Below are 27,452 nucleotides of genomic sequence, written 5' to 3'. Positions count from 1 at the left end.
AAATTAGGTTTCTCTGTGCATCTTTCTTAGAATTAACAGCAAAATCTTTACATTCTGAGAGTCTAATGGAGTCTGAGATCTGAAATCGAGTCTGAGCTGAGAACAGATCTGATCATGTGGTCTGCACTTCCTCCCACAACCTCAAGAAAAATAAAGAGAAACTGCATACCAGACTATACATATACAACAGAGTAAGCAAAACAGAATCATATGCAAACAAATTACTAGTGGAGGCTTGAAGACGGTTGCTATTTCCAACAGTGTAGTCTCCTTTTAATTCCTTAGCTGTCTGTATCCTGCTCTCCAGGTCTCCTGAAGTGCTGCTATATTGATATTAAAATGTCTCAGCTCCCTTGCAATAATAGCAGTCCTGCATTCAGGGCATTCACTGTCTGTGTTATCCAACAATGTTCATACATTCCATGTTCCAAAGTTCATTTTTCTTTTTTGGCCACAATGTGGTGACTCCTCTGGATGCGGCAGTCCAGTCAGCGATAAGAGAGGCAGACTATGTTTAGGGCACCTATTCTAACCCCTCCTCATAGGGGGTGAGCAGAGTAGTTTCTAAACAGGGCTGCTCAGTCATAGATACAACTGCCAAGTTTCTCAACTGCCTTGGACCTTGAGGTGGAATGACTGAATCTATCACCATTGTCCACAAGCCAGTCTGTGAATAGGAGCTTCCAGATTTCACAGCCCTGTCCCCATCACCACTTGCTGATCTCCATGGGACTTTTGTTAGTTTTGTTTTATTTTTCTTGGAAGACTCCTGTGTGTGAATTTGATTTATGTGTGTTGACCAATGCACAACTGGTCAACACACAGTCTTCACAGAATGAGGGTCCCATCCAGTGGCATGAACTGGTGACTTCTCATCTGTTGCTGCCTTCAGCCGCCTTCACAGCAGTTGTAACATGTACCATGTATTTTCCATCTGTTCTGCCATTGAAGACTTTAGATTGTGCTTGGTCTGGTTCCTCCCCTATGGCCCTGCCACCCAGGAAAACTCTCCTGGGAGCACATGGCTCCGATAGCTACAATCCATTGAGGTGGAAAAGCTGAGCTAAAGAAATTCAAATGAGTATGGGCATGCAGTGTTATCTAAAATCCCTCATTGCTCTAACAACAATATAGAAGATTAGAGGGAATGCAACACCTTCTCTTTCCTCTCTAAATATATATCCAGTTAATGGCACTGAATGTTGTCTGACCTCCTTCTGAGCATGATGAACCCACATGTAATCCAAGCGAAGTATATACTACTAGCAAAAGCAAAAACTTCAATGTTTTAAGATTACAATATCCCTATTTAAGAATTTTGGCTTGGTGGCATTTCAGAAACTTTACAGACTTGCCCTGTAGATATCTAGAGTATTCATGGAATTATTATTTCCAAGATAGGCTATTTCTATGAATGTATGAAGGGAGAAACAGGTGCCTTTGGCAAAGAAATGTGGACCCTTTGAATCATTTCGACAACCCGTCACATACCATGCAATGATGCATGCAACCTGGTCTGCTCAAGGCAATCTGTGTGGGCACAGAGCAAAGTCCGCTGCCTTGGAAAAGAACTTTATGTATGCAAAGGATCAGAGAAATGAGCAAGAAAAAAAGGTGTAAAAATTGGGGTGTCATGTTTAATTTTCACTGCTTCAAGTCAGATCATTGGATGCACAGAAGGTTTTCAACACATAGGAATTCAACAGCTGGTCTGTTTATTCAGGGGACACTGCACCAGGTGTGGAACTGCTAGAGGTCGCAGCAAAGATATCAGTCCTCCACCTCCATTCCCAGCTTTCTTAAATATTTAAACTGGTGTGTATATATCGCTTTTGACAGACTAGTCACCATATGGCAAGAAAGCTGGAAGTCAGCCCTGCTTATGAAGTGAGAGTGTTGGGGCTTCCAAGATCTTATTGTCCAGTTGTTGGTGAATTATTTCCAGAATCACTCACTTGCTGAGTTCAACAAAGGTGATGCCACATTGGGGACTATGGTCCATATGAAATAATATTTGTAGGAGAGCACACAGAACCATATAGCACATCCAGATAGGATTTTTGCATTACCTATTTTGATTTTAAAAGGAATGATTCAATAGCTTCAGTCATTTTTTGAGACTAGCATATTGCTGTTGGTATTGCTATTACTAACCTCATTTATATCCCACTTTTTCTTCAAGGGTGCGATGCAAGGCAGCATACACATGCAAAAAGATTACAATTGAAAACATTTAAAAAACAAATCAAACTTGAACAATGTTAAAACATATCTGTACACTGTAAAAATGTTTTTAGAATCAGTAACAGTCCAATTGAAAAAGAATAGAGTGTGCATAATTCTTTCCTTAATAGCCTTCCATTCTAAATGTCTGTATGAATAAAAAAAAGTTTCCTGCTTCTGATGAAGGACAGCAAGGAGAGGCTTATTTCTGTCTCCTTGAAGAGGGAGTTCCAACGTATAGGTTTAGCCACTGAAAAGGTGGAAGCTCCTTCCTTGAAAGCTTTCAAACAGAGGCTGGGTGGTCATCTGTCAAAGGTACTTTGTGCTTTTTCTGAATGACAGGGGGTTGGACTAGATGGTCCACCTGGTCACTTCCATTATTATTCTATGATTCTCCCCTGTTCCCATCAACTGTATATGTAAAGACTAGCCGTCCCCGGCCACGTGTTGCTGTGGCCCAGTCTGTGTATATGTGTATATATGTGTGTATATATTTGTGTATATGTGGTTTTGTGCATACATTGTAATGTATTTTTATATATATATTTGGCTTTTTAAGTCTCTTTCACTGTGTTTTCCAGTGCTTTTATGAGTGATGGTCACTCGTTCGCCTGATAGGTGTATTGTGTCCAAATTTGGTGTCAATTCGCCCAGTGGTTTTTGAGTTATGTTAATCCCACAAAGGAACATTACATTTTTATTTATATAGATGGAGAGACTGAAAGGCCTATTCTGTAGACCTTAGGGAAGATATTTCCAAACCGTGTTGTCACAACATGTTACTGTGTTCGTTGCAGTGTGTTAGTGTGTCACGCGAACATTACAAGAAACCTCTGAGTCTGTGTCAAATAAGCAATGAATCATATAAACAGAAGTGAAAGGTTTTCATGACATATGGTATATCCCCATACATTTTGTTATTAACATTTATGCATGTGTCCATATCTCTTATAAGTGGTTGGTTTAACCTCCAGTTTGCTAGTAAAACTGAATTATTGTGTCATGAAATGATTCATGTCTGAAAAGTGTGTCACCGACATGGAATGTTTGGAACTCTCTGCCTTAGGGTCTGGGCAGGGTCATATAGGGAGGCATGGTCTATCAAATAAAATGGTGTGACAGTATTTCTTGAATTCTAAGATGTGCCTTCTCAAATATAAAAATATCTGAAAAGAGAGTACATCTTAGAATCTTAGGTGTGTCTGTTGACCTCGTCATATGGAGCATTTTCCCCATTATAGGACACTTCATCTCCATTTCAAGGGTGACGAAGCACAGAGCCCATCACATGACATTTGCCAACTTCCAGCCATCATCTGTTGCCCTTCATCCCTCAAATGGAGCTGAAGCGTGCTGAAAGGAAGGAGTTCAGAACATGGGCAAAAAAATTATGTTCTAAGCCCCTGGCGCATGGCAGAACCATCGCTAACACTGAAAAAACACATATGATGGGATCTGACAGATTCGTCCATGTTGAATTGTTTCAGTGACCACTTTGCTGTCACTGTATTTTATTCTTCATAGTAATCTAGGCTCTATAGGAAGTGGCAGATTTCTCCATTATACTCCATTTTATGAAGTGTCCCTCTCTGATCCTTCTGTTGTTTAAAGTGGTTTAAAGACAGTATGAGTTCTACTGAAAGAAGTGTTTTCAAAATGTCCTGATCTCCTGTAGAGGGAGTCCACCAAACTTAAAAGTGTTAAAAATGGAGGGATAATTCCATTTAAAGTGGAGTTAAAATTCTCTCATTCAAAATAATGTTTGAAAACTGAGATATGGGAGGAGATACTGCCTCCTCTGGTATGTGAAGCTTTTGGGTTGGTATCAAGTGATACAACTGAAAGAGGAGTTTTTAAAACAGTGTCCTGACTCCTTTAATGTAAGAGGCTTTGGTCAGGGTAATTTTATCCCTTGGAAAGAAAAGATTTTAAAGTGGTGTCAGTCTCCTTTAATATAAGGGGCTTTGGACAGGGATCACTTGGCTTTCAGATATTAAAGTTTTTTCTGATTAAAATAAAAAATAATACAGGGAGGGTGGAGAAGAGGATTCACTGTGTGATGATTCCAAAGTCAGCCAACACCAGGCAAAAACCTGAAGAGAGAAACATATGTGATGGGAAGACAGAACTTGAAATGGGTTGATTTGGGATCCGACAATATTATTCTCTTTGCTAAACAGATGGTCCTCAACACTTCTCAAGGTCTATGTGATGAGGTCACAGTTTTTTCAAATTGTTTCTGCACTTTGCAGATGACATCACACATTTTGTTTTAAATTCCACCTTCATGTTTGACTCCAACCCGCTCCTGCTATTCCTTTGTTGAATAAAGTGATGGGATTTGCAAATGTGGAACCACTGTTATTTCATTATAGTGGAGCTCACTCAGTGACAACTAGGAAGTTTTGGTTGCATCTCTGAAACCACCTACATTACTGTATTTCGTTCATTTTGATCTCTTATTTCACACTGAAATGTTGTCAAAAAGATTGCAGAACAAACACACATTGAAACGAAAATTAATTGTGTATGCAGAAGTGTTTCTAAAAGATATTCTAAGAATTGTTTTTCTTAGAATCAAAAAGGAGGTTGGTTAGCGGTACTGAAATTAGTCTGTGTCTTACAATTGATGGCATCTTAGAATTGAAGAAATACAGTAAGTCATGTAGAGCATAACAGTTAATTAGTCTATTGTTGTTGTTTGTAAATATATAGTTAAAATGGTCCAACATCCTCCAAAGTGTCCTACGCCTCCCCCCGCCCCTTTAGATGTAATGAGTAAATGCAAAATAAACCAACTTATTTGTCATTGCTATTCTCTGAGTCCCTCATCCCTCTGGCAAGCAGCTGCCAGTGAAATTGAGCTCACTGCATTTGAATGTTGTGTCGTTTCTTTTGTTTCATTGCGTGACACTGGATAGATTGAAGGAGACAAAAGAATGCTGCTTTTTCCAACTGCTATGCAACCCTGAAAGAATATCTAATTCTGCCCTATAATTGTAGGTGTGGAAGGATAACCTGGTGTATATGAGAGGATAATCTATAAATTGCAGAATTACAGTGGCTTCACAGCACCTCTGTGTGGTCTTTTGTATATGTGAGGACTACATTAACCTCAAGATTCTAGTTAATCAGATAGCTCAACCCTCCTTTCCAGAATATACCATCCCATTCCACCAGTTTAATGTGTTCTACCCCAAACAGTCAATATTCCACACACACTGGAATATTGCTTGCTCATTTTTGGTCCTCCTATCCTATCAGGCACATTGTTGTTGTTGTTGTTGTTGCTTTTTGTTGTTGTTACTACAAATATTTGGGTTCCCACCCCAAATCAACTATTTTACTATGCTATCATTATACTCTCAGTATGTCATACAATTCTATAAAGAAAAGAAAATAGTTCCTTGTTTGAATGCTGGCAAATGCTATTACATCTGTTTTGGCATCATTTCCATTAGAAAAGTTATGCTTTGAAGAGGAATTTGGACGAAAAGCAGTTGGATCCAGTTCTTATCAGAACAGTGTCCCTCCTCTGTCAATAGGACGCTTTTCTAGAGATAATGACAGGGTCTTTAGTGGGAAGCTGGATCTAGTCTACCAGTTAGTTTCCCACAGTTCTTCAGAGCAGTGCTCCCCAGATTTCAGCAGTGAGTTCTCCGAGATCTCTAGGTCCCTGGCAACTGTCAAAGAAGGCAAAGGTAACACCACCCATCTCTGGAAGGAAAACAAGGAGCGGTAGGTGTGAATTTATCTAGAACAAGGATCTAGACCCCTCGGGGAGATAGGACAGGTTACAAATAAAGTCTTCTTCTTCTTCTTCTACTACTACTACTACTACTACTACTACTACTATGGATGAATGAAGTGCCCCATATTGACCCTTTTTGTGAATGAAGTGTCCCCTATGAACCCTTCATGTGTAACTTGTTCACTTTTTTCTGGCCAAATTCCCAGCAATGCGGGAGAGGGCCTCACAATCTATGTGTAACTCAGAATGTGCATATTTACACCATACAAACCCCTGCAGGGATATTGGCCAATGTAAGAAGGGCCATGTTTGTTCAGGGCTAAAGGCCCCTGAAATCCAACATCCTATTTTTCACAGTGACCATCCAGATTTCTCAAGGAAGCCCATAAGTAGAATATGACCACTCCCCACCCCTTCTTCTGTTTTCCAGTTCTGAAGGAGACGTGGCTTGAGAATAGCCAAATAGCAAAGCAAGTAGTATACAGCAAAGTCATATTGTAGTATATGACCAAAAGGACTAGCAACTATTCTCAGTAGGTTTGACAAATCTGATGATGTCTTGACTGAGATATCTTAGTAGCCACTTGATCACTAAACAACTTTTGGTTTAGTTTTTTAAATGGCGGCAGGCAATATTATTCATCACATCTTTTACATGTTTGTTTTGTGGACAAAAGCAGAGAATATAGGCTTCAATTTATGTTATTTTGTTTCCCTATCACATCCACTCCTTTCTACTGATAGGCCAAGAGTATTCAGTAGTGTACACATGCATGTGCCTCTGGATTGGAGCTCTTCACATGTGGTAGGTCAGAAAATGACATCTGTTTGAACTCTCTTACAATGGTATACAGATGCTACATATTATACTCAGGGGCAGGCCCATAAGGAACTTCGTTATATCTCCAACAAGCTGTTAAATGTTTCAACGGTGCCCATTTGTAGTAAAATCTGCTTTTGCTACATGGGGATGAATATGGAAGAAACATCGGACATTTTGTCAGTTGTGTCAGCTTTTCAACAGCAGTTTGGTTTTAGTATATACGCTGATCATCCTGTTCTCAGGTGCATAAACAGCTGTGACTTTATTCCCTAGGTGAAATAAAAGCCATCCCAGAACGCTAGTGTTATTTCTGGGCTCGGATTAGCATGTGGTTTTTATGTGACAGGTTATTCTTGACAAATTGCAAACCTGTTCAAGAAAGCAGGAGAGTTGCAGGTTACAAAAAAAAACTGTGTTGAGGAATCTCTCTGTTTTGTTTGTATTTTGTTTTAATGCTCAGCTCCAGCAGTGACCTTGAGCCAAAGGACTTAATGTTATCCACAGGCATCTGCTGTGCTGGCAGCGATGGGACAGAGTCATTGTGCTACTTCATTCACAACTGGAGGAAAGTATAAAGAAAAGGGTCAAGGGAGGGAGGAAGCTGAGCAGTCATTCAGTTCTACTGGGGGGGGGGGGGCTACATTTAATAAATAAACAGCAACACTAGCATGTTATTACCAATTTTTCAAAAACAGTGAAAAGATTTTAGAATCAAGCGAACTCTTTTTTAAGCTGGATGTTCAGTAGAGTCACAAAGCAGGGAATGAAGAGAAGTGAAACAACTCATCTCTGATTTTGTTGGGTTTCTCAACCATTAGCTCTGCAGTTTATTTTGATTTCACCCCCTAGAATCTTTGCTAATTGACCATGTTGGCCAGGACTTTTAGGGGACCAGTGGCTAAGAACCACTGGTTTATTGTGATATCTGTATGTGGAGCTGGCTTTGAATATCAGCCAGGTTAGAATGTTGCAACCAGATGTTGACCAGGTCCAGTTATATGTACAGAGACTACAAGAGCCATGCTGGCTGCCAGTCTATTTCTGACTCAATTCAAAGCGTTGGTTGGTACCTTTAAAGCTGTAAATGGCTGAGGGCAAAGTTACCTGAAGGCTTTCCCCATATGAACGTGCTCAGATGTCGAGAAGCTCCTAAGAGGTTTTTTTCTTCATCTTGTGAAAATTCAGTGCATCTTATTTATTTATTTATTTATTTATTTATTTACAGTACTTGTATACCGCTTTTCTCACCCCGAGGGGGACTCAAAGCGGTTTACTTATAAGTAATGGCAACATTCAATGCCAGTACAAACAATTACAATTCTACACTACAATTAAACATAAATCAAGTTAAAAACAATACATCCACAAGCAATAAAACAATAAAACAGTCTTGTCCGTCGAATTGCCGTTCCAGTCATTGTCTTTCAGAAATGCTGCATACATTTACTTCTACTGCCTGAAGGCCTGGTCCCAAAACCACGATTTTAATTTTTTTCCTAAAAGCCAGGAGGGAGGGAGCAGATCTCACCTCATTTGGGAGTGTGTTCCATAGGCGGGGGGCCACAGCTGAGAAGGTCCTGTCTCTCGTCCCTGCCAGATGCATCTGTGCTGTTGACGGGAGCGTGAGCAGGGCCTTCCCGGATGATCTTAGATTATGAGGTGGGGCGTAGGGATGGATGCATTCGGACAAGTAAGCTGGGCCAGAACTGTATAGAGTTTTATAGGTTAAAAATCGCTTCTCGGCCTTTTGGCTAAGATCAAGTGTAGTATAGGTTAAAACCAGTACTTTGAATTGGGCTCGGAGATGGAGCTGCACCCAAATGACGTGGAGAAACACATTCTGTAGTTGGCAGGCCAACAGCAGCCCACTCCTTGAGATTTCATGACCCAAACATGAGAATGGGGGGATTATTTGTGATTTTATAAGTATCCTTGTTCCCAGTGGCACAATGGGTTAAAGCCTGGCAGGACTGCTGAGTGACAGGCCAGCATTTCGAATCTGGTGAGAGTGGGTTGAGCTCCCTCTTTCAGCTCCAGCTCTCCATGCGGGGACATGAGAGAAGTCTCCCACAAGGATGGTCAAACATCAAACATCTGGGCGTCCCCTGAGCAACGTCCTTGCAGATGGCGCATTCCCTCACACCAGAAGCAACTTGCAATTTCTCAAGTCAATCCTGACACACACAAAAAAACAAGAAAAACAAAACAAAAAACAGAGCTGGAACAGACAAGGCTGGGCTGGCATTGGATGATTATAAAAATTGTTATGACAGCAACGGGCCCTAAGTGTGGGTAAATGCAGAGCCAGTGGGGAAAATCAGAAATAGTTTTTCAACAAACATGCAGTTGGGAAATGCTGTCCAGTAAGTAGTGTCACGGTTACAGCCATTCCCATAAGCTTCCATGGAGGTATTGTGCAAGGTGCTGCCTTGCTTTGGGGAGTCCACAGGCCCTGTGTATTTACTGCAAGGATTGTTGAAGCACGAAGGATTTTCAGTTGCAATACAGGCATTCCAGTGCTTGTGTGACTCCAAATAGCGAGTCCTAGTATACCCACCCACCATTCCCCTCCTTTTGATCCTGTCTTTCTGATCGACTGAGAGTGAACAAGCATGACATGAAAATACACACCACACCGAACTAGAGAAATCTTGTGCCAGCTGAGAATGGATAAAGAGAGGGTGCCCAGGTTTTCAAACTATGCCTTCCCACATAGAAAACACAAAGCTTCATTGAGTGCCACCTGCCTTGAGACTTGTCTCCATGCCTGGAAAGTCAGCAAAATATGACAATCCCCTGAGACTTCAGCTTGTGCCCAAAGTCCTGCCAACTCTGTTTATAAACCTTTTAATTAATGACTTTTTGGTGGCTGAAAAACTCTTTCAATTTGAGCAAGCACTCGCCCTATTGAACTTATTTTCCCGGCTGTGCTATGCTTTAACCTGCATTTTAATTTAATTACATTTAGCTGGCCACAGGCTGCTTTGTAGAATGACATTTGATTTCTAGATTATTTTTTTAGTGCTTATGGTTTTTAAATAATAGATTTTTAGGATCATTTTTCATGTATTTTAAGGAAAGACTATGTACCATCGCAATAAAATAGATATGTAAACAGGTTATTTGTCCCATTCTGTGAGCGCTCCCACCTGAAGCATGGAAATGTATTCATTTCCAAAGGAAAATTACCCCTGAAGGGAGAACAATCTAGGTCTATATTCCAGAGTTATTCTGTTCTGAAATTCCTCTGTTGCCTTGAAATTGTCAATCAGAAGGCTACATGGAGTTATATTTATGAAAGGAGGGATGCTGGGAAAGATTCTTAAAAGGATTTTGTTGTAAAATGTGGGATTAGTGGCAGCTAAAGCAGGAATACATAAACCTTTTGAGCCATGCTTGCATTATAAATGAAAGTGGTGCCAGAGTGAATTAATGCTTAATAAAGCCAAAGTAATTGGACATGTGAATAAGCCCACATACGCTTTGAAGTTTTTCCAAAACTGTGAAAATTGAAATTGGGGAAAGAAATACCAATGGGGAAACAAGCTATAATTGGTTACAGTATTAAAATTCCATTGAGATTAATACATGCCAAAAAAAGGAAATTAAAAATATGTTGTCAAAGGCTTTAATGGCCTGAATCACTGGGTTGCTGTGAGTTTTCCTGGATGTATGGCCATGTTCTCTCCTGACGTTTCACCCACATCTATGACAGGCATCCTCAGAGGCCAAACAGCCCGGAAAACTCACAGCAACCCAGAAATTTAAAAACATTTATTTATTTATTTATTTGCTTTATTATTTATTTATTTATTTACTACATTTATATCTCACCCTTCTCACCCCAAAGGGGACTCAGAGCGGCTTACAAGTTATATGTACATACAATGTATTATATTATTAACATAGCACAATATTAGCATTATATGACCAAGATGGGTTTAAAAAGTGTATTTTAATATTGAAATAAATGTTTTTAATGTTTATGTATGCATATAATGAATTCTTGTCCTGCCACTGAATATTTGCCGTATATATGCTGTGCTCCACCCTGAGTCACCTTGGGGGTGGGAAGGGCGAAATATAAAAGTTTTAAATAAATAAATAAATAAATAACGATATTGTACTATACCATGATACTGCAATATTATTAGGAATATTACATGTAATATAAAATATATCATTATTATATTGTATTATTAGTATTATAGTGCATTATAATATTATTATCGATATTATAAGTACATACAATATATTATAATTATTAGCATAGTACAATATTAGTATTATATATTACTATATTGTACTATACAACTATACTGCAATATTATTAGTAATATTACATGTGATGTATAATATGCTGTTATTATAACATATTATTAGTATTATATTGTATTACATTATAATATTATCAATATTATATGTAAATACAATATATTATATTATTAGCACAGCACAATATTAGTATTATTACATTGTTGTTGGGGAGAGGGGCTCCTAACCGATGACCCAGTAGACATGGTGGAACTGTCTTCCTGGCTTCCCTTCTTCACTCTGGCCCCAGAGCAGCACTTGGTGATTGGGGCAGGGATTCCCAACTGATGATCTATTACTGAAATATTACTACATTTCAGAAACTGAAACAAACTCTTGTGAGCCTGGCACTTGGAAACAAATAAAAACTGGCACCCTATTCAGTAGTTACAAGATTGTAAACTACAATCTTTTAACTGCCGGGAATTCAAATTTATGGTTGTTTATGACTGAACATGACTCCCCACACCTACCTTGTCAGCTTGACAATGTCCCAACTGAAGGGCTACCAGGCCACTGCACATTTGGGTTCTGGGTAAATATGTCTGCAGCAGTCTCCCAGTCATTGGGTTCATTGAAAGAAGCAGTTGTGTTGGGATCCTGTGTTGGGGTCTCTTCATCTGTATGTTCTTGATGCACCCCTTGATCAGAAAAGCACTGCTAACATAATTTCCCAAGATCCCTATCTGCAGCACCTTGGAAACCCTTTGGTGTGGCACTGCCATGCTGAAAAGGAATATTTTTTCATAGTTCCATTGTCAGTGTAACTTTGATGATAGGTCACTATGATCATAGTTATGACTGATGACACACAATTTCACTGATGGAAGCATTGCCATTGAAGTCCATGCAATAGTTCTTTGAAATATAGACACCATAGTTAGAATCTGACTGGTGTCTTATGATTTTATAAATTCCCCATCATAAATATTGGGCATTTTGAATAAAGGTCAAACCAGTCCATACTCTAGGAAATAAAGCGAAGTGTTTCAAATAGAAACCAGCCCTTTTAGAACGTAAGGAAACACAACTACTTCATTAAGCTATTTAACTCCATTCAAGTGTGGTGGAGGATAATGTGCTATCATGAGTATAGAAGAAAGGTTAAATTTTCAGGTCAGAAATTAAGATACCGGTCCATTTGAAGAAAACTCTGCGTATGTGACTTCACATTGCCTGTTGACCTATGGAGACCCTGTGAATTTCATGGGTTTTTTCAGTGAGGAATACTCCAAGGTGACTTTGCCAGTTCCTTACTCTAAAATATAGCTCACAACTACAGATGATTTTGCATTCTAATTATGAAATTCTGAGACCATGCAAAAGATTTGGATTGAAAATGGGCCACGTTATTTCAACTATTACCCCTTCTTTTTGAAGTTGAAGATACAACCTTGAATCAACTTTACGATCTTAAGCAGTATCACCCCATGAGGACTGTAATGTGTGCCTTTCCTTAATATTTGAATTGTCTAAATATAAATATTTATAAACAGAACAGTAGGAGAGCTGGAGTTTTGTTTGTTTGATGGTTAGTTGTTTGGAATAAGTGCTCATATGCAGCAAGAAAAGAAAAGAATAAATATTTGTGTATAATTTTTTCATCTTTACTTAAAGATCATTAATTATTTGTTTAAGTAATATAGTCTCTTCATCTGTCTATTTCCTAAAATGTTGTCTGAAGATAAATACTGGAAGCTTTATTCATCCCATCCTACCCATGCAGCTCATAAAGGTGCAAATGCTCGAAAGGTTTTCCTAGGCGTTCAATGAAGACCTTGAACATGAACATTCTACTTCTCTATCATAGTCTTGTCAAGCTAAAAACAATGCAGCCAACTACATTTAGTGAAGCTCCCTGAAGTCTTTCATATTTGGATCTCCTATCCTCAACGCCGGAGCCGCGGTGGCACAGAGGGTTAAACCGCTGAGCTGTGGAACTTGCTGACTGAAAAGTCAACAGTTTGAATCCTCTCATTAGCCCCAGCTTCTGCCAACCTAATAGTTTAAAAACATGCAGATGTGAGTAGATTAATAGGTACCACTCAGGTGGGAAGGTAACAGCATTCAATGCAGTCATGCTGGCCACATGACCTAGGAGGCATCTATGGACAATACCGGTTCTTTGGCTTAGAAATGAAGATGATCACCACCCTTTAGAATAAGACTTGACTAGACTTAATGTCAAGGGAAAACCTTTACTATTACTTTTAACTTTACCACCAACTCCTCTTGCAGTGGCCTTTGTACATCTATGCCTCATCCTGGATGCACCTATGCTGTAAATTTAGTTTAGTTTGACACCACTTTAACTGCCATGGCTCAATGGTATGGGATTGTAAAAAGGTAAAAGGTAAAGGTTTTCCCCTGACATTAAGGGAAGTCATGTCTGACTCTGCGGTGTGGTGCTCATCTTGATTTCTAAGCTGAAGAGCCAGCGTTGTCTGTAGATACATCCAAGGTCATGACTGCATGGAGCACTGTTACCTCCCGCTGGAGCGGTACCTATTGATCTCCTCACATTTGCATGTTTTCAAACTGCTAGGTTGGCAGAAGCTAGGGCTGACAGCGGAAGTTCACGCCGCTCCACAGAATCGAACCTGCGACCTTTCAGTCAACAAGCTCAGCAGCTCAGTGCTTTAACCCACTGCGCAACCGGGGGCATAGGAGTTGTCATTTTATGAGTTCTTTAGTCTTTTCTGCCAAAGAGTGTTGATGTCTCACCAAAATACAGATCTTAATATTCCATTGCGATGAGCCATGGCAGTTAAGGTAGCATCAAACCGCATTAATTCTAGTATAGAGCCCAACTGAGATTGATGTCTCTGGGCCGGAAAATAGAGTCAAAGAGTGAATTAATATTTTTTTTTCAAAAAATAAAGATTCTATTGCACTAACTGCAAAATATCTTATGCACTTTACACTCCCTTTCTGTTGAAACTTTATGGAAAGTACTTGCTACAGCCAAAGCTGAGCATTTTTATATTTTCTTGATTTCAAAGGGAAAGGTTTAATGCATTCTAAGTAACTATAACGAAATTGTTCTTATAGTTTGCATTCAGGTGCTATATCATCAGTTCTATTTTTTTCCTGTTTTTTATTTTTATAGTTTATGGTGTAATAGCCTACAGCTAAGCTCTTAATATATTTTGTCTGGACTCCATGACAGAGAAATGTTTCCACACTTAAAATGAATGATATGGTTATATATATTTAGACCATGTAAGAACTGCAGTCAACATCTGAAGACTGTTTAAAATGCCAGAGGTTGGAGCGAGTTGTTCTGTATTCCACCCAGTGATATGAGTTTGTCTATTATATAGTCAGCACTTGGTATGCGCTAGGGCAGGGATCCTCAAACTAAGGCACGGGGCCGGATACGGCCCTCCAAGATCATTTACCCGGCCCTTGCTCAGGGTCAACCTAAGTCTGAAAGCACACAACAACAACAATCCTATCTCATCAGCCAAAAGCAGGCCCACACTTCTCATTGAAATACTAATGAGTTTATATTTCTTCAAATTATTCTTCATTTTAATTATTGTATTGTTTTTAAGTGTTTTTTGCCCTACAAATAAGATATGTGCAGTGTGCATAGAAATTCATTCATTTTTTTTCCAAATTATAATCCAGCCCTCCAACAGTTTGAGGGACTGTGATCTGACCCTCTGTTTAAAAAGTTTGTGGAACCCTGTGCTAGGATTTGGTACCAGATCCCCTATGGATACCAACATTTTTGGATGCTCAAGTCTCATTATGCACACTGGTGTAGAAAAAAAATGTGTCCCTTTTATACAATTGCAAAATCGGTGTTTGCTTTTTTGGATTTTTTTGGGGGGCGGGGAGAGGATATTTTCAACCTATGGATGTTTGAGTTCATTGGTTGCAGAATCCATGGTTATTTAGACTGCCAGCCTATACTCATCTTGGAGGTTAATCTGGGAAGAATATAATTTTTTGATTGCAGCCCACAGATCTAGGAACTCTGTAGGACCTCCTGGAAAGAAGTGACAAGTGGAGTGCCATTAGCAGGGTTCCATCTTGGATTCCTTGTGAACAGCAAGTTAAACATGAGCCAACTATGTGATGTGGCAACTACAAAATCTAATGGGATTTTATCCTGCATAAATAGGAGTATAGTGTCTAGATCCAGCGAAGTCATGCTACCCCTCTATACTTCCTAACTGTAAGGAGAACTCTCTGCCCTGGAGTGTGGTGGGGCCTCCTTCTTTGGAAGCTTTTAAGCAGAGTCTAGATGGCCATCTGTCAGGGGTGCTTTGAATGCGATTTTCCTGCTTCTTGGCAGGGGGTTGAACTGGACGGCCCTCAAGATCTCTTCCAACTTTATGATTCTGTGATTCTAAAGAGTAATTTCCCCAAACTCTGGGTTATGATCTTGATTCTCACTGGGTCTGTCATTATGCAATAGAAAAACACCTTCCACACACAGTAGGGAAAGCAGGCTTAAGGAAATTACAAACTTTGCAGAATTAAATATATTTTATAAAAACAAACAAAAAAAACCCCCAAACCATTCCAATATGGGATAGTGACTGTTGAAAAAAGGCACAGAGAATGTAAGGTAGCACCTGGGACCATGAATAGGAGCAGTCCACACTGCAATATTTTGTTGTAGATGCTTCTTGTGCATGACACAAACACATTTTACATCACGAGCTTCTGATATTGAATGTATTTTCCTAAGAACCAGCCTGAGGCAAAATGTGAATGAAATTATACATTGAGGAAAACTTTTTAATTATTTTTCCTACCACTTTTTTTTTCAAGGATGAAAAGAATCAGGTCTTGATTACAAATGCTTGGCTACAGATGGTAAGTAATTTTGCCATTAAAAAAAATATAAAATGATGGATGTGTTATTATCAAAAATGAATAAATTAATGCACAAGGAACAATGCTGTTATGCAAAGAAAAGAGTGAAAAAGAAAGAAGCAAATGCATCCAGGAATGTTTAAAATGACTTTTGCTATGTCTTTAAAAATAATATGTATTATACATGATTGATGTTCCTTTGTCTGCTATCTTGTCATCCTGTGAAATTGTGGGACCCTTAACTTGATGAGAATCTTAGGAGGGAAGTCATGGTGTCCCTCTATTCTGTTTTGGTTAGATCTCACCTGGAATAACACTGTGTCTGGTTCTGGTCACCATAACTCAGTAAAGATACTGATCAGCTGGAGCGTAGCCAGAGGAGGAGGTTAAAATGATCAAAGTTCTGGAGAGGAGCAGCTTAAAGAGCTGGAGATGTTTAGCCCACAGAAGAAGGGTTGAGAGGAGATACATGGGAGTCATATTTAAACATTTCATGGGATGACATAAGGAAGAAGGAGTAGGCTTGTTTTCTGATGCCCTGGAGACTAGGACTTGGACCAATGGGCTCAAATTACAAGAAAGGAAATTCCACCTTAACATTAGGAAGACCTTCCTGAATGTAAGAGCTGTTCAGCAGTGGAACTCTCTGGACCCTTCCACACAGCCATATAACCCAGAATATCAAGGCAGATAATCCATAGTATCTGCTTTGAACTGGATTATCTGAGTCCACACTGCCATATAATCTAGTTCAATGTTGATTTTATACAGCCCTGTGGAAGGGGCTTCTGTCTCGGAGTGTAATGGAGGATTCTTCTTTGGAGGCTTTTAAACAGGGGCTGTATGGCCATCTGTTGAGGGTGCCTTGATTGTACTTTTCCACATGGCAGGAAGTTGGACTGGATGGCCCATGTGGTCTCTTCCAACTCTATGATTCTATTTTTTAAATTCTCTGCTAAATTCTCTGTAGATTGGCAAAGGTTTTGGTCTCCCAATTGCTTAATGGTTGCGGCCCTGGAAACTTAAGGCACGTACAATAGCAGCAACAACAACAACAACACGAATTCTAGGGCTGGGCTGGGAGTGTCGTCTGTGCAGTTGTCAGTGAGAGCCATAAATTTCGCCCCGGTACAAATATTCCGTGATACTGATAGCTATCAGTTATTTGTCATGAGATCTGATGCATGATTTGTCATGAGATCTGATGTAGTGAACTTTTTCCTAAAGTCATAATTTTGTAGAGTTTGGAAATGCTGCTTTTTAATTACAAAAGGGTCAAGATGCTGGGTGGGAAATTCTGGAAATGAACTTTAAGTTTTCTACAACTTTTCCAAGTTCTGTTCTTTCATCAGTCAAAATACCCAGAGATTGTGTTAGTATTAGGATTCTGAAATATGTCTGGACTTGGATACTTTCCATGACTAATGGAGTAGACACTTTCCCCATGATTAATAGACAGAGATTGTTATCACATGTATCTCCTAAAACAGATTCTCCCATGGTAAATCCATCTTGGTTGAGTTGACAGCATGCCTGCCTAGCTCCACTTCTTACCACACAAACCCTTTTTAAAGGGTTTACCTTTAAAGAGTTTGACCTTTTACTGTGCTTTGAGGAACAAATGTGATAAGCCACTGAATTAAAAAAGGGATGTGATCTTCCTTGTGGACTGTGCATTCCTTCTGGCCACAAAATAAAAGATTTAGATGTTTCTTCCCCATTGTCAGATCACTCTCCTTCTTAACAGCAAAGACAACACTGGAATTAAAACTTCAGATTTCATTGGGATTTGCAGTTTGACACCAGTTTAACTGCCATGGCCCAATGCTATGGGATCCTGGGAGCTGTCATTTCACAATATCTTCCGCCTTCTCTGCAAAAGATGGTTGTTGCCTCCCTAAACTGCTTTAATTCTACAGTGCAGATGCACTCTTGGGATAGACTTGGGAGAGTGAATCCAATTGAAATCCAAACTTCATTCAGCTTTCAATGGCATTTATAGTTTGATACCCCTTTAACTACCATTCCTCAGTGCTAAGGGATGCTGGGAGTTGTAGTTTGGGGATGGGGAAACATCAGCTCACTTTGGCAGAGAAGGCCAAAAACCTTGTGAAACTGCCATTTTCATTATTCCATACTATTCAGCCATGGCTGTGTGGAGCCCCTGGTGGTGCAGCAGGTTAAACCCTTGTGCCAGCAGGACTGAAGACCAACAAGTCGCAGGTTCGAATCCTGGGAGAGCATGGATGAGCTCCCTCTGTCAGCTCCGGCTCCCGATGCGGGGACATGAGAGAAGTCTCCCATAAGGATGGTAAAACATTAAAGCATCCAGGGGTCCCCTGGGCAATGTCCTTGCAGATGGCCAATCCTCTCACACCAGAACTGACTTTCTCAAGTCGCTCCTGACACAAAAACAAAAACAAGAGCCATGGCTGTTAAAAAGTCCAGTTCTATCTTTATTGCTGAGATGCAATTCATGATCAGAGAGAAAGGGTTGTTTTTTGTTTTGTCACCAGGAAGCAAAAAATAACCCACAATGGATGTCGCATTACTCTCAATCCCCCCGCCCCACATCCACCAAATTGCAGAGCCATTGTTTTCCTTGCACAGTAAAATATGGTTATTAAAGCTGGATGGAAAGAGGTTCAGAAGCAAGTGGTCCTAACTGTTTTTATCTACTGCTACTTTCAGACAACTTGAAGCTTGGTTTGGGACAAGTTGAGAATGATGTCACATTGTAGGATGTGCTTTTATTTATGTGTAAAAACTCCAAAGTGGCTTGAACATTTCTCCAGATTTCATATACCGTATATTCCGGCATATAAGACGACTGGGCATATAAGACGACCCCCAACTTTTCCAGTTAAAATATAGAGTTAAGACGACTCCCATGCATAAGACTACACCCGCGTATAAGACGACCCCTGACTTTTGAGAAGATTTTCTTGGGTTAAAAAGTAGTCTTATACGCCAGAATATACTGTACATATATTTCTGTGATTACATGTAGTGCCATCTAGTGGCACCAGAGTTACAAAGGAGCAAATCCTCTCTGGCTTTTAGTGTGACCTTTCAAGGAGCTCTCCAAAGTGTAAAATCCTGTCCCGTTGACATTGTAATGCTGCCAACACTGATGTCATTGCACTCATTAGAAGTCATTAGAAGAGGAGGTGAACGTGTTGAGTCTGAAGAAATGATGTATAGGCAGTAAGACAATTTGATGCTTGGGCCAAAGACCAAGATGGTGTCCCTGTCCCGCCCATATACAAAGTCTTCCTGACCTAGCAGTATAATCAGTATAATATTTCTTCTATATTCATTTTGACATATTATTCTCCACCACACTTGAATGCAGCCAGATAACTTAATAGTTGCAAGTCCTTCCAAGACAATATATTCCTGATACTAAGACAAGCTTTCCATATTTGTGAATATTCATTCATATTGTTAGGGTGTCATGTAATGCCTTCATGAGTTACAAGGGTTGAATGAAAAATAATGCCTCCACCTTCGTAACTCCTCAACAGATGGCAGTACTGGTATGCGGCAGGAACTGGCTTGTTTAGTAGACTCTCCTCTGCAGTTCCATTTTCACGGGAAACCTTAGCATTGAATGGTTTTGTTGTTAAAGTGCGCAGTATGGAACCCTGAGCATAAACAGGATTTCACTAGAACATGTGGATCACTTTATTGCTTTGCTTGCCTATTGGAAAATCTGTGCACGATGGGTTGTGGAAACAGAGTGTCTACTTCTTCCGTTACGGCTTCAGAAAACTTGTTCATTGTTGGCAGAAATATATCCAATTGTCTGTTGATTATGTGGAAAAGTGAATAGTGGTAGATAAAGAGCACATTCTAAGGATTATTTCTGCATTTGATTTATTAATATATTCCCATCCAAACCTAAATAACGAAGGTGGAGGCATTACTTTTCATTCAATCCTCGTAACAATATCTAAACTGTACTGTCCTGTTTTTCTGAAAATAAAGCAGGATCTTATATTATTTTTTGCTCCAAAAGATTTCACTTTTCTGCCTAGACACTACTAAAATTGACTTTTTAATGAACTGTAACTAGGACTTATTTTTGAAGTAGGGCTTATATTTTGAGCATCCTGAAAGATCCTGTAAAATTTTCAGGGTTTGGCTTGTTTTGGGGGGGGGGGGAGGGTAATTATTTCAGGGAGTATAGGAACAGATTTGCTTGGCATCTTTAGTAACATAAATCTCTTTCTCTGCAGTCCTGGATTGATGCATATTTGTCATGGGATCAGTATGAATATCCTGGAGTACAGAATTTAAGATTCCCATCTGATCAGATTTGGGTACCTGACATTCTTCTATACAACAGGTAAAGAAGCCATGTATGAGGCTAGCTTTTCAAAACTGAAAAAAGCAGCTTGGAAATTGGTTCATCATAGTTTTATTAAGTTTCAGAGTAATTATTTCAATTATTCAAGAATGTTCTGTCAAATGTAATTAATTATTATTCTTATCCTTTAAAAAGCATGTTAAGCTAAACAATATAGTGGAAGCATTATGCTTGGTATATTACACCCAACATTTAGCTAAATCTGGAATTTTATATACAATTTTGCTGAGAACAATCCTGCACATAAATCTTTGATGCCATTGACCAAACAACAACAACATGTAAATAAATGAAACGGGGATGGGTCCCCCCTCTTTTCTCTTTAGGTCAAGGCTATCAAGTATCCTTTGCCATTGGTCAGCTAATCTCTTTCTATCTGGAGTTCCTTTATCGCCTTCTGGCTTACTGGACATCCAGTTAGTGATGGTGGTGAAATCCAGATGGCAGATTTAAGATCAGTGTAATTGATAAGTATTTCAATACACCAGAATCAGAAGTTTATTGTATTTTCCACTCTTAGTCTAGATGTGGATCAAGAAAAAGAGCACTACATTATACTTCATTAGTAGCTGCACATATATATTTAGCAACAGACTGGTTGGAAGTTATGTTTTCTAAAAGCAACCAAAAAAGCTCATACAAAAAAAAAAATCAAAGGTGCTGCCACCTTTTCTTTCTTCCTTTTTAAGTTTTGGGAGACTAACGCACTGCTGTAAGGACAGAGTAAAAACATGATCTATCCTCTTTGCGTTCTGAATCAGTGTTGACTCAGAATGCAATGATTTAATTGATAGTTATATGTTATTGTTGTTTTATGTTAGATTTTCATATGTTTGTGAGGCATTGGATTTTGCCGTGAATATGTTGGAAATCGATTTGAGTTGTCCCCCCCTCCCCCAAACAGGGTGAAGAAAATGGTATACAAATGAAGTAAATAAATACATTACTTACGGTGTTGTAAGTCTGCAGTTTGGGGCAGGCAGTTGCCTGACATGGCAGCACATCTGGTCCTTCTTACCAGGGATCTGTGCAGCTTGATGCAACCCTTGTAGGAAGTGGGCACCATAGCCAATGAATCCACAATTTGAATTCACTGGATAGCGTATCTGGCCAGAGTGACCCAGATGTAGGTTTTAATCTGGTCAGGTGGCATTTATTTATTGCTCTGCTTCCATGAATGCGCAGCCATTGTTTCTTGAGCATCATCCCACCTACCCACTTTCTGTGTTGTAGTTTGCAATTATGTGCATGTGCATTGCCATGCACATGCACATAATTTTTCAAGTGTTTTTTTTTTTTGTAGTGTCACCTTGTTACAGCTTTTGGGGATGTGAGTATTGGACCCAGGATATTAATTACCGTCTTAATGGTTGGGTGGGATTGAGTTGTTCTTCCAATGGTTCCATCCTCAGGCCAGATGGTCAGATGCATTGATCAGCAGGGGGTTGTCCAATCCATGGATCTGGACCCATGTGTTTGCCAACACTACCAGCATGTATAACACTGGCCAACACACGTTTTGGTGCCTCTCAAATGTTAACCTTGTTTCTGGGTATAATTGTTCTGCTGATTCAAAAAATGGCACCAGTTTTCCACTGTCGGCTCTAGTTTTTGAGATATGGAACTTATGACATATACCAGTCTTCATCTGCTTGCCCATAGAAAATCATAATAGATATATCTCAGAAAATAGAACTGATGCAATTGAATCAGTACCTCAAATAAACTCAAGAACAAGCCTAAAAACAAAGACACCAAGAAAAGGGTGTTTGTTTGTTTTTTGGTTGGGCTGTGTAATTATTCCATTTATGCACATGTGTTGGTGTGTTATTTCATTGTTTCTAAACATAGAAATAAACTTCAAGTTCAGTATAGCAACTTTGAATCCAATTAAGTTTGAATCTAATATGTAACCTAGAGGATCTTAATATGTAACCTCATTTGGATACTGAAAACCCACCCTGGCGTTTTTGGCTGATTTGCATAATTATTTTATATAACGTCTTCTTCACCATTTATACTTTTAAGGTACTTTAATTATTTAGATCGTATTATGTAAATGTGTATGATAAGGATTATTTGTTTTTAATTATTTATTTGTGTGGTTAATCATTAGAAGTTTATACTGATGCTACTTTATTTATTGTTTTGATTTGGTTTGTTTGTTTATTATGGCATTGAACGTTTACTACTTTCCACCTGGAAACTGCCCTGAGTCCCCCTGGGGAGTTATTATTCTTATTCTTATTCTTATTTATTAATTAAAGTAAATTCTGCACAAAAAAACTATAGATAACATTACAGAACACAGTTTTTGTTCCTGGGTTGTACATGTCATCTCCTAATTGGCTCTCTCATAAAAACATGAGAAAAGTTTATTAAACTGCAAAAACTATGTTTTTCTGGGACATCCTGCAGCACATTTTGCTATAGTTTTTCAATGAATATCTCATAGAGCCTCAATCAATTCAACATAGTTTGTGGCAGCCACAAAACCAAAGTTTCTGGAGAATAACAACGAATTTCAAAACAAGTACTGCACTATTAAACAGAAAATAACACTTTCAAACCAGGAACAGAATTTTTTTCAAATGTTGTTACATAGTGTAATAAAAATCCACTTGATAGCACATGGTTAGATGTTTAATGTTTACTCAGTATTATAGTAGCATTTGTGATATTTATGTAAAGCTAATAATTTTGAGTATTATGGTGCATTGACTAATGTTGATTTTTTAAAAATACAAATACTATGGTGATGCTGATTCTGATGTTGATGTGATGGATTTGATATTTTGTGCTTATTCAATCACTAAACAATGTTCACTGAACCATTTCTGTTCTATATTGTAGTGCAGACGAGAGATTTGATGCGACATTTCACACAAATGTTTTGGTAAACTACTCGGGAGCTTGTCAGTATATACCTCCAGGTAGGACACTTTTTAATCTTTCATTTTGGTAAAGAAAGAATGGTTGCCTAGATAAGGAATTGGTATGCAGTATGCACAAATCCGCATTACAAGGCTTCTGCTGTGCAATGTATTTTTAACATATGCTTTAATTACTCTGCCACACAAATTCAATGGAGTTCTTGTTTAAGAGTTTAGGAAACCTTGATCTTTACAAATGTTTTACAATCTGAAGTTTCTTTGTGAATTTGACAACCAGCTAAAGCAAACACAGTACTGCATGAACTGGTTATACCCTTAGTTGTTATTCTGTTACCAAAGTAAAGGTAAAGGTTTCCCCTCGACATTAAGTCTAGTTGAGTCTGACTCTTGGGGTGGTGCTCATCTCCATTTCTAAGCTGAAGAGCTGACATTGTCTGTTGATGCTTCCAAGGACATGTGGCCGGCATGACTGGAAGGAGCACTGTTATTTTCCCGCCAAAGTGGTACTTATTGATCTACTCACATTTGCATGTTTTTGAACTGCTAGGTTGGCAGAAGCTGGGGCTAACAGTGGGAGCTCACCCCATCCCACGGATTCGAACCACTGATCTTCTGGTCAGCAAGTTCTGCAGCTTAGCAGTTTAAACCACTGCTCCCCCTCTGTTACCATAACCTGCTATATAAATCTGCCGTGTATGTGTTTCGTATTGCTTCAGTGAGAAAAAAAATGTGGACTGAACATGTCAGGCTTGAGGATGTCATAGTTTGATCCTATGTGCATTGATTCAAATTACTGAAATCAAATTACTGAATTTCTGAACATGTTCTTAGAGAAAAATGTCTAAGATTGCAATCTAAGAATGCTTCATAGCACAGCACTGTTGAAATAAAGGTCATAAGAGACACATTGAAGAGCTGATAGTGTTTGTGTCCTCAAAAGTAAAACCCCACTTACCTTTGTGGAAATTATTCTGAGATATGCATGCATGGAATTCCAGCTATACACAAGTATCTGATTTTTTTAAAAAATTGAATTAAGGATGTAGACAGTAGGTTTGAAATAGGGTAAACATTATTTGTATAGAAAGTCAGCTCTGGTATGTGGCAGTATGTATTACATATGCAAATAGTTTTATATCTGCATATAATATATTATGTTGGGAGTGTAGGTCAAAATCAGGGCAAATAATTACAGAAATAAATGGAAGTGAAGCATGGGTTTGAGAAAAAATATTAGTCTATAGATTGAAGGACATTTTAGCTCATGTTGTCTTTTAATTGCAATATAGTCGTTATCAGACAGGATGTATCTTTAGAGAGGCATAGCGAATCTACATTGCACACCACTGGTTAAGCGATCTGCCACACTGCATGAAAAGCATCACTCCCAAATGTTTATACACACACTTTTTTCCACCGACAGTTCTGATTTGACAAGTGATTGCCAGTTTTAGAAAGTTCTGTCAAACCTTTTTATTGAAGTTGAAAGCAGGGCAATACACCCGTGACTTCACTTTCAGACCCTTTGGAGATTTCCAAACAAATTACTGTCCTCCATTTAATTTTGGTTGGCTTGCATTCAGGGTTTGTCTTGCTTTACACAGAGAGAAAGGATATCATTGTGTAGACAAAAACATGAGTAATGGAGCATGGAGCACTATTTCATATTTTTATGTGAAACATTTAAAGCAGATTTTTCTGTGCCTGCTGTTTTTAGTTATGTTGCAAAACATCACAAGGTGAGATAAATTCAAAGGGATAATTTAACAGTTGTAGGTCCTTTAATGAAATTGGAAAATTCACTCCATAGGTTTGGTCTAGGTTTAGCTAATTTAAAGGTATTGCAAATGCAGGATGTGAAAAACATTCTGCTTCCTGTGTTGTTGTAGGTTTTTCGGGCTATATGGCCATGGTCTAGAGGCATTCTCTCCTGACGTTTCGCCTGCATCTATGGCAAGCATCCTCAGAGGTAGATGCAGGCGAAACGTCAGGAGAGAATGCCTCTAGACCATGGCCATATAGCCCGAAAAACCTACAACAACCCAGTGATTCCGGCCATGAAAGCCTCAGACAATACATTCTGCTTCCTGTTTGTCAGTAAGTTAGGAAATCAAGGTTTTTCACTGCACTATGATCAACAACAACAATTTTTATTGATTAGCCAGTTGGCCTTATCAAAAGCAGACAGTGCACATACATCTAGTCCTCTTAAAATAAAATACAAATATACAGGTAGCCATAGATACATGCATCAACTATCCTCGTCTCCCCTACTCTGAACCCCAATCCGATCTATGTACTCCAATCTCCTTTGAACTATGATCAAGTTGGGGCTGCAATGGTGCAGCGGGTTAAAACGCTAAGCTGCAGAACTTGCTGACCGGAATGTTGGTGGTTTGAATCCATGGGACAGGGTGAGCCCCACTGTTAGCTCCAGCTTCTGTCAACCTAGCAGTTCGAAAACATGCAAATGTGAGTAGATCAATAGGTGCTGCTTCAGCAGGAAGGTAATGGCGCTCCATGCAATCATGCCAGCCACATGAATTAGGAGGCGATTACTGACAACGCCAGCTCTTTGGCTTAGAAATGGAGATGAGCACCATCCCCAGAGTCAAACTCTACTAGACTTAATGGCAAGGTCGTGTGGAGTGGAGTGTGGAGAAGAGCAAACCACTGACCACCTGCTGCAATGCAACCTGAGCCCTGCCACATGCACAATGGAGGACCTTCTTGCAGCAACACCAGAAGCACCCCAAGTGGCCAGATACAAGGACATTTAATCAACTACCAAACTCACAAATTTTGTATTTTGTCTGTTTGTTTGCTTTGTTCTGTTAGAAATGTAATAAAATCAACTGGTTGCCCTGACACGATAAATAAAAATAAATAAATAAATGTCAAGGTGAAACCTTTACCTTTACCTTTCTCATGAAGGTGCAATCCCCATATGGTGGTATATTTTTGAGTTTTAAACCACATGTATAAAGCAAGATTGTGGTAGGAATGCAAAGAATATTCACATAGGCCAAGGAAGTGGATGAAAAGAGGGTATTTTTCCTGCATCAGAAAGCACCAGCAAGGAGAACCTTGGTCAAAACTCTGGCCCAGATGAGAAACATCAATCCTGATTTATCAGAGATGTTTTTGTGTAGGAGCCGGAGACTACAATCTCCTTCTCCACATACTGGTCCCATTCCCAGAAACCTATTTTAGAGCTTTTCGAGAAGCCAGTCATTTAAATGGGTGGATGACATGTCAATGAAGTGGATCCTTTACCAGGAAAGAAACTGTAAGTTTTACTTTGGGAGGATATAAGGCAGTCCTCTTGTCACTCTTCCAGCATTCTGGCTGTTGCTGCCAGGAATGCAAAAAGAGAGAAAGAGAAAAGACAGGATCAGAGAGGAGAAAGAGCTTTGGCATAAGGAAAGCTGACAGTGGAAGAAGTTGAAAGGGAGAAAAGATTGGGAAGGGAAGAGATGAAGAAGAAGGGGAAATGGAGAAGGACAGCATTGGTGAGGCAGCAAGTGGCATTGAGGTGGGGATAAATTCTGAAATGCCAAAACGTATTTGAAAACTGCACAGATGCTCTCATGATGGAGAGAAAATCGAACAAATAAATTCATTCTATCTTGTGAGAACAAAATCAGGAAAACGTTACCTCTGTAGGCATAGTCACTGATCTGATTCAAAAAAATTAAAGGAGATAGATGGGCAAAGACTGAATCCTGCCCTTGCCCACTGCTTATCTTCTCACAACCCCACATATCCAGGTACTTTTCTTCTAGGCAGAAACACTTTCAGCCCAACTTAATAGTAGTAGAAAAAAATTCAAAATAGTATAAGCACTGTGTTTTAAACCTTTATTTATTTATTCTTAAATAATTTTTAACTGAATTGTTTTAATAATTGTTCTTGTTTAATTCTATTTAAATTTTTTACTTCTGTCTTTTAATTGGTTGTGATCTGCTTTGGGTCTTGTTTCAAGAGGTAAAAGTGGAATATTAATAGCAAAAAAATTAATATAACAATATAATATGTCTTGATTACTTGGAAGAATTTTGGACTCATTGCAGAGAACTGCATGGCTACACTTAGTTCCTATTCAGTAATGAAATGGACTGTGGTATTTCTTGTGATTTAGAAGCCACCTAGATCGAATACCCTGATAGCCATTATTTATGTGTATGTGTAGATGAATTGCATCCTAAATATGGAGCCCAATGTTTGTTCTGAATCTTGACC

At 39.0% G+C, this 27,452-nt stretch overlaps 1 protein-coding gene and 1 pseudogene across 1 annotated transcript in view; both read left to right on the top strand.

The window, feature by feature from the left end:
• Positions 1 to 27,452, top strand: part of LOC132768089 (neuronal acetylcholine receptor subunit alpha-7-like) — a 170,678-nt gene that overhangs the window by 90,764 nt on the left and 52,462 nt on the right. The window contains exons 3-5 of the mRNA XM_060763693.2: positions 15,900 to 15,944; positions 20,186 to 20,295; positions 23,170 to 23,249. Of these exons, the coding sequence (XP_060619676.1) occupies positions 15,900 to 15,944; positions 20,186 to 20,295; positions 23,170 to 23,249 (235 nt within the window). The remainder of the gene's footprint in view (positions 1 to 15,899; positions 15,945 to 20,185; positions 20,296 to 23,169; positions 23,250 to 27,452) is intronic.
• Positions 8,529 to 8,618, top strand: LOC137096479 (U2 spliceosomal RNA; annotated as a pseudogene).

Source organism: Anolis sagrei, chromosome 2, assembly GCF_037176765.1.
Source record: "Anolis sagrei isolate rAnoSag1 chromosome 2, rAnoSag1.mat, whole genome shotgun sequence".
In the NCBI taxonomy this organism is placed as follows: Eukaryota; Metazoa; Chordata; class Lepidosauria; order Squamata; family Dactyloidae; genus Anolis; species Anolis sagrei.
This window is presented reverse-complemented; position numbering and strand designations above follow the sequence as displayed.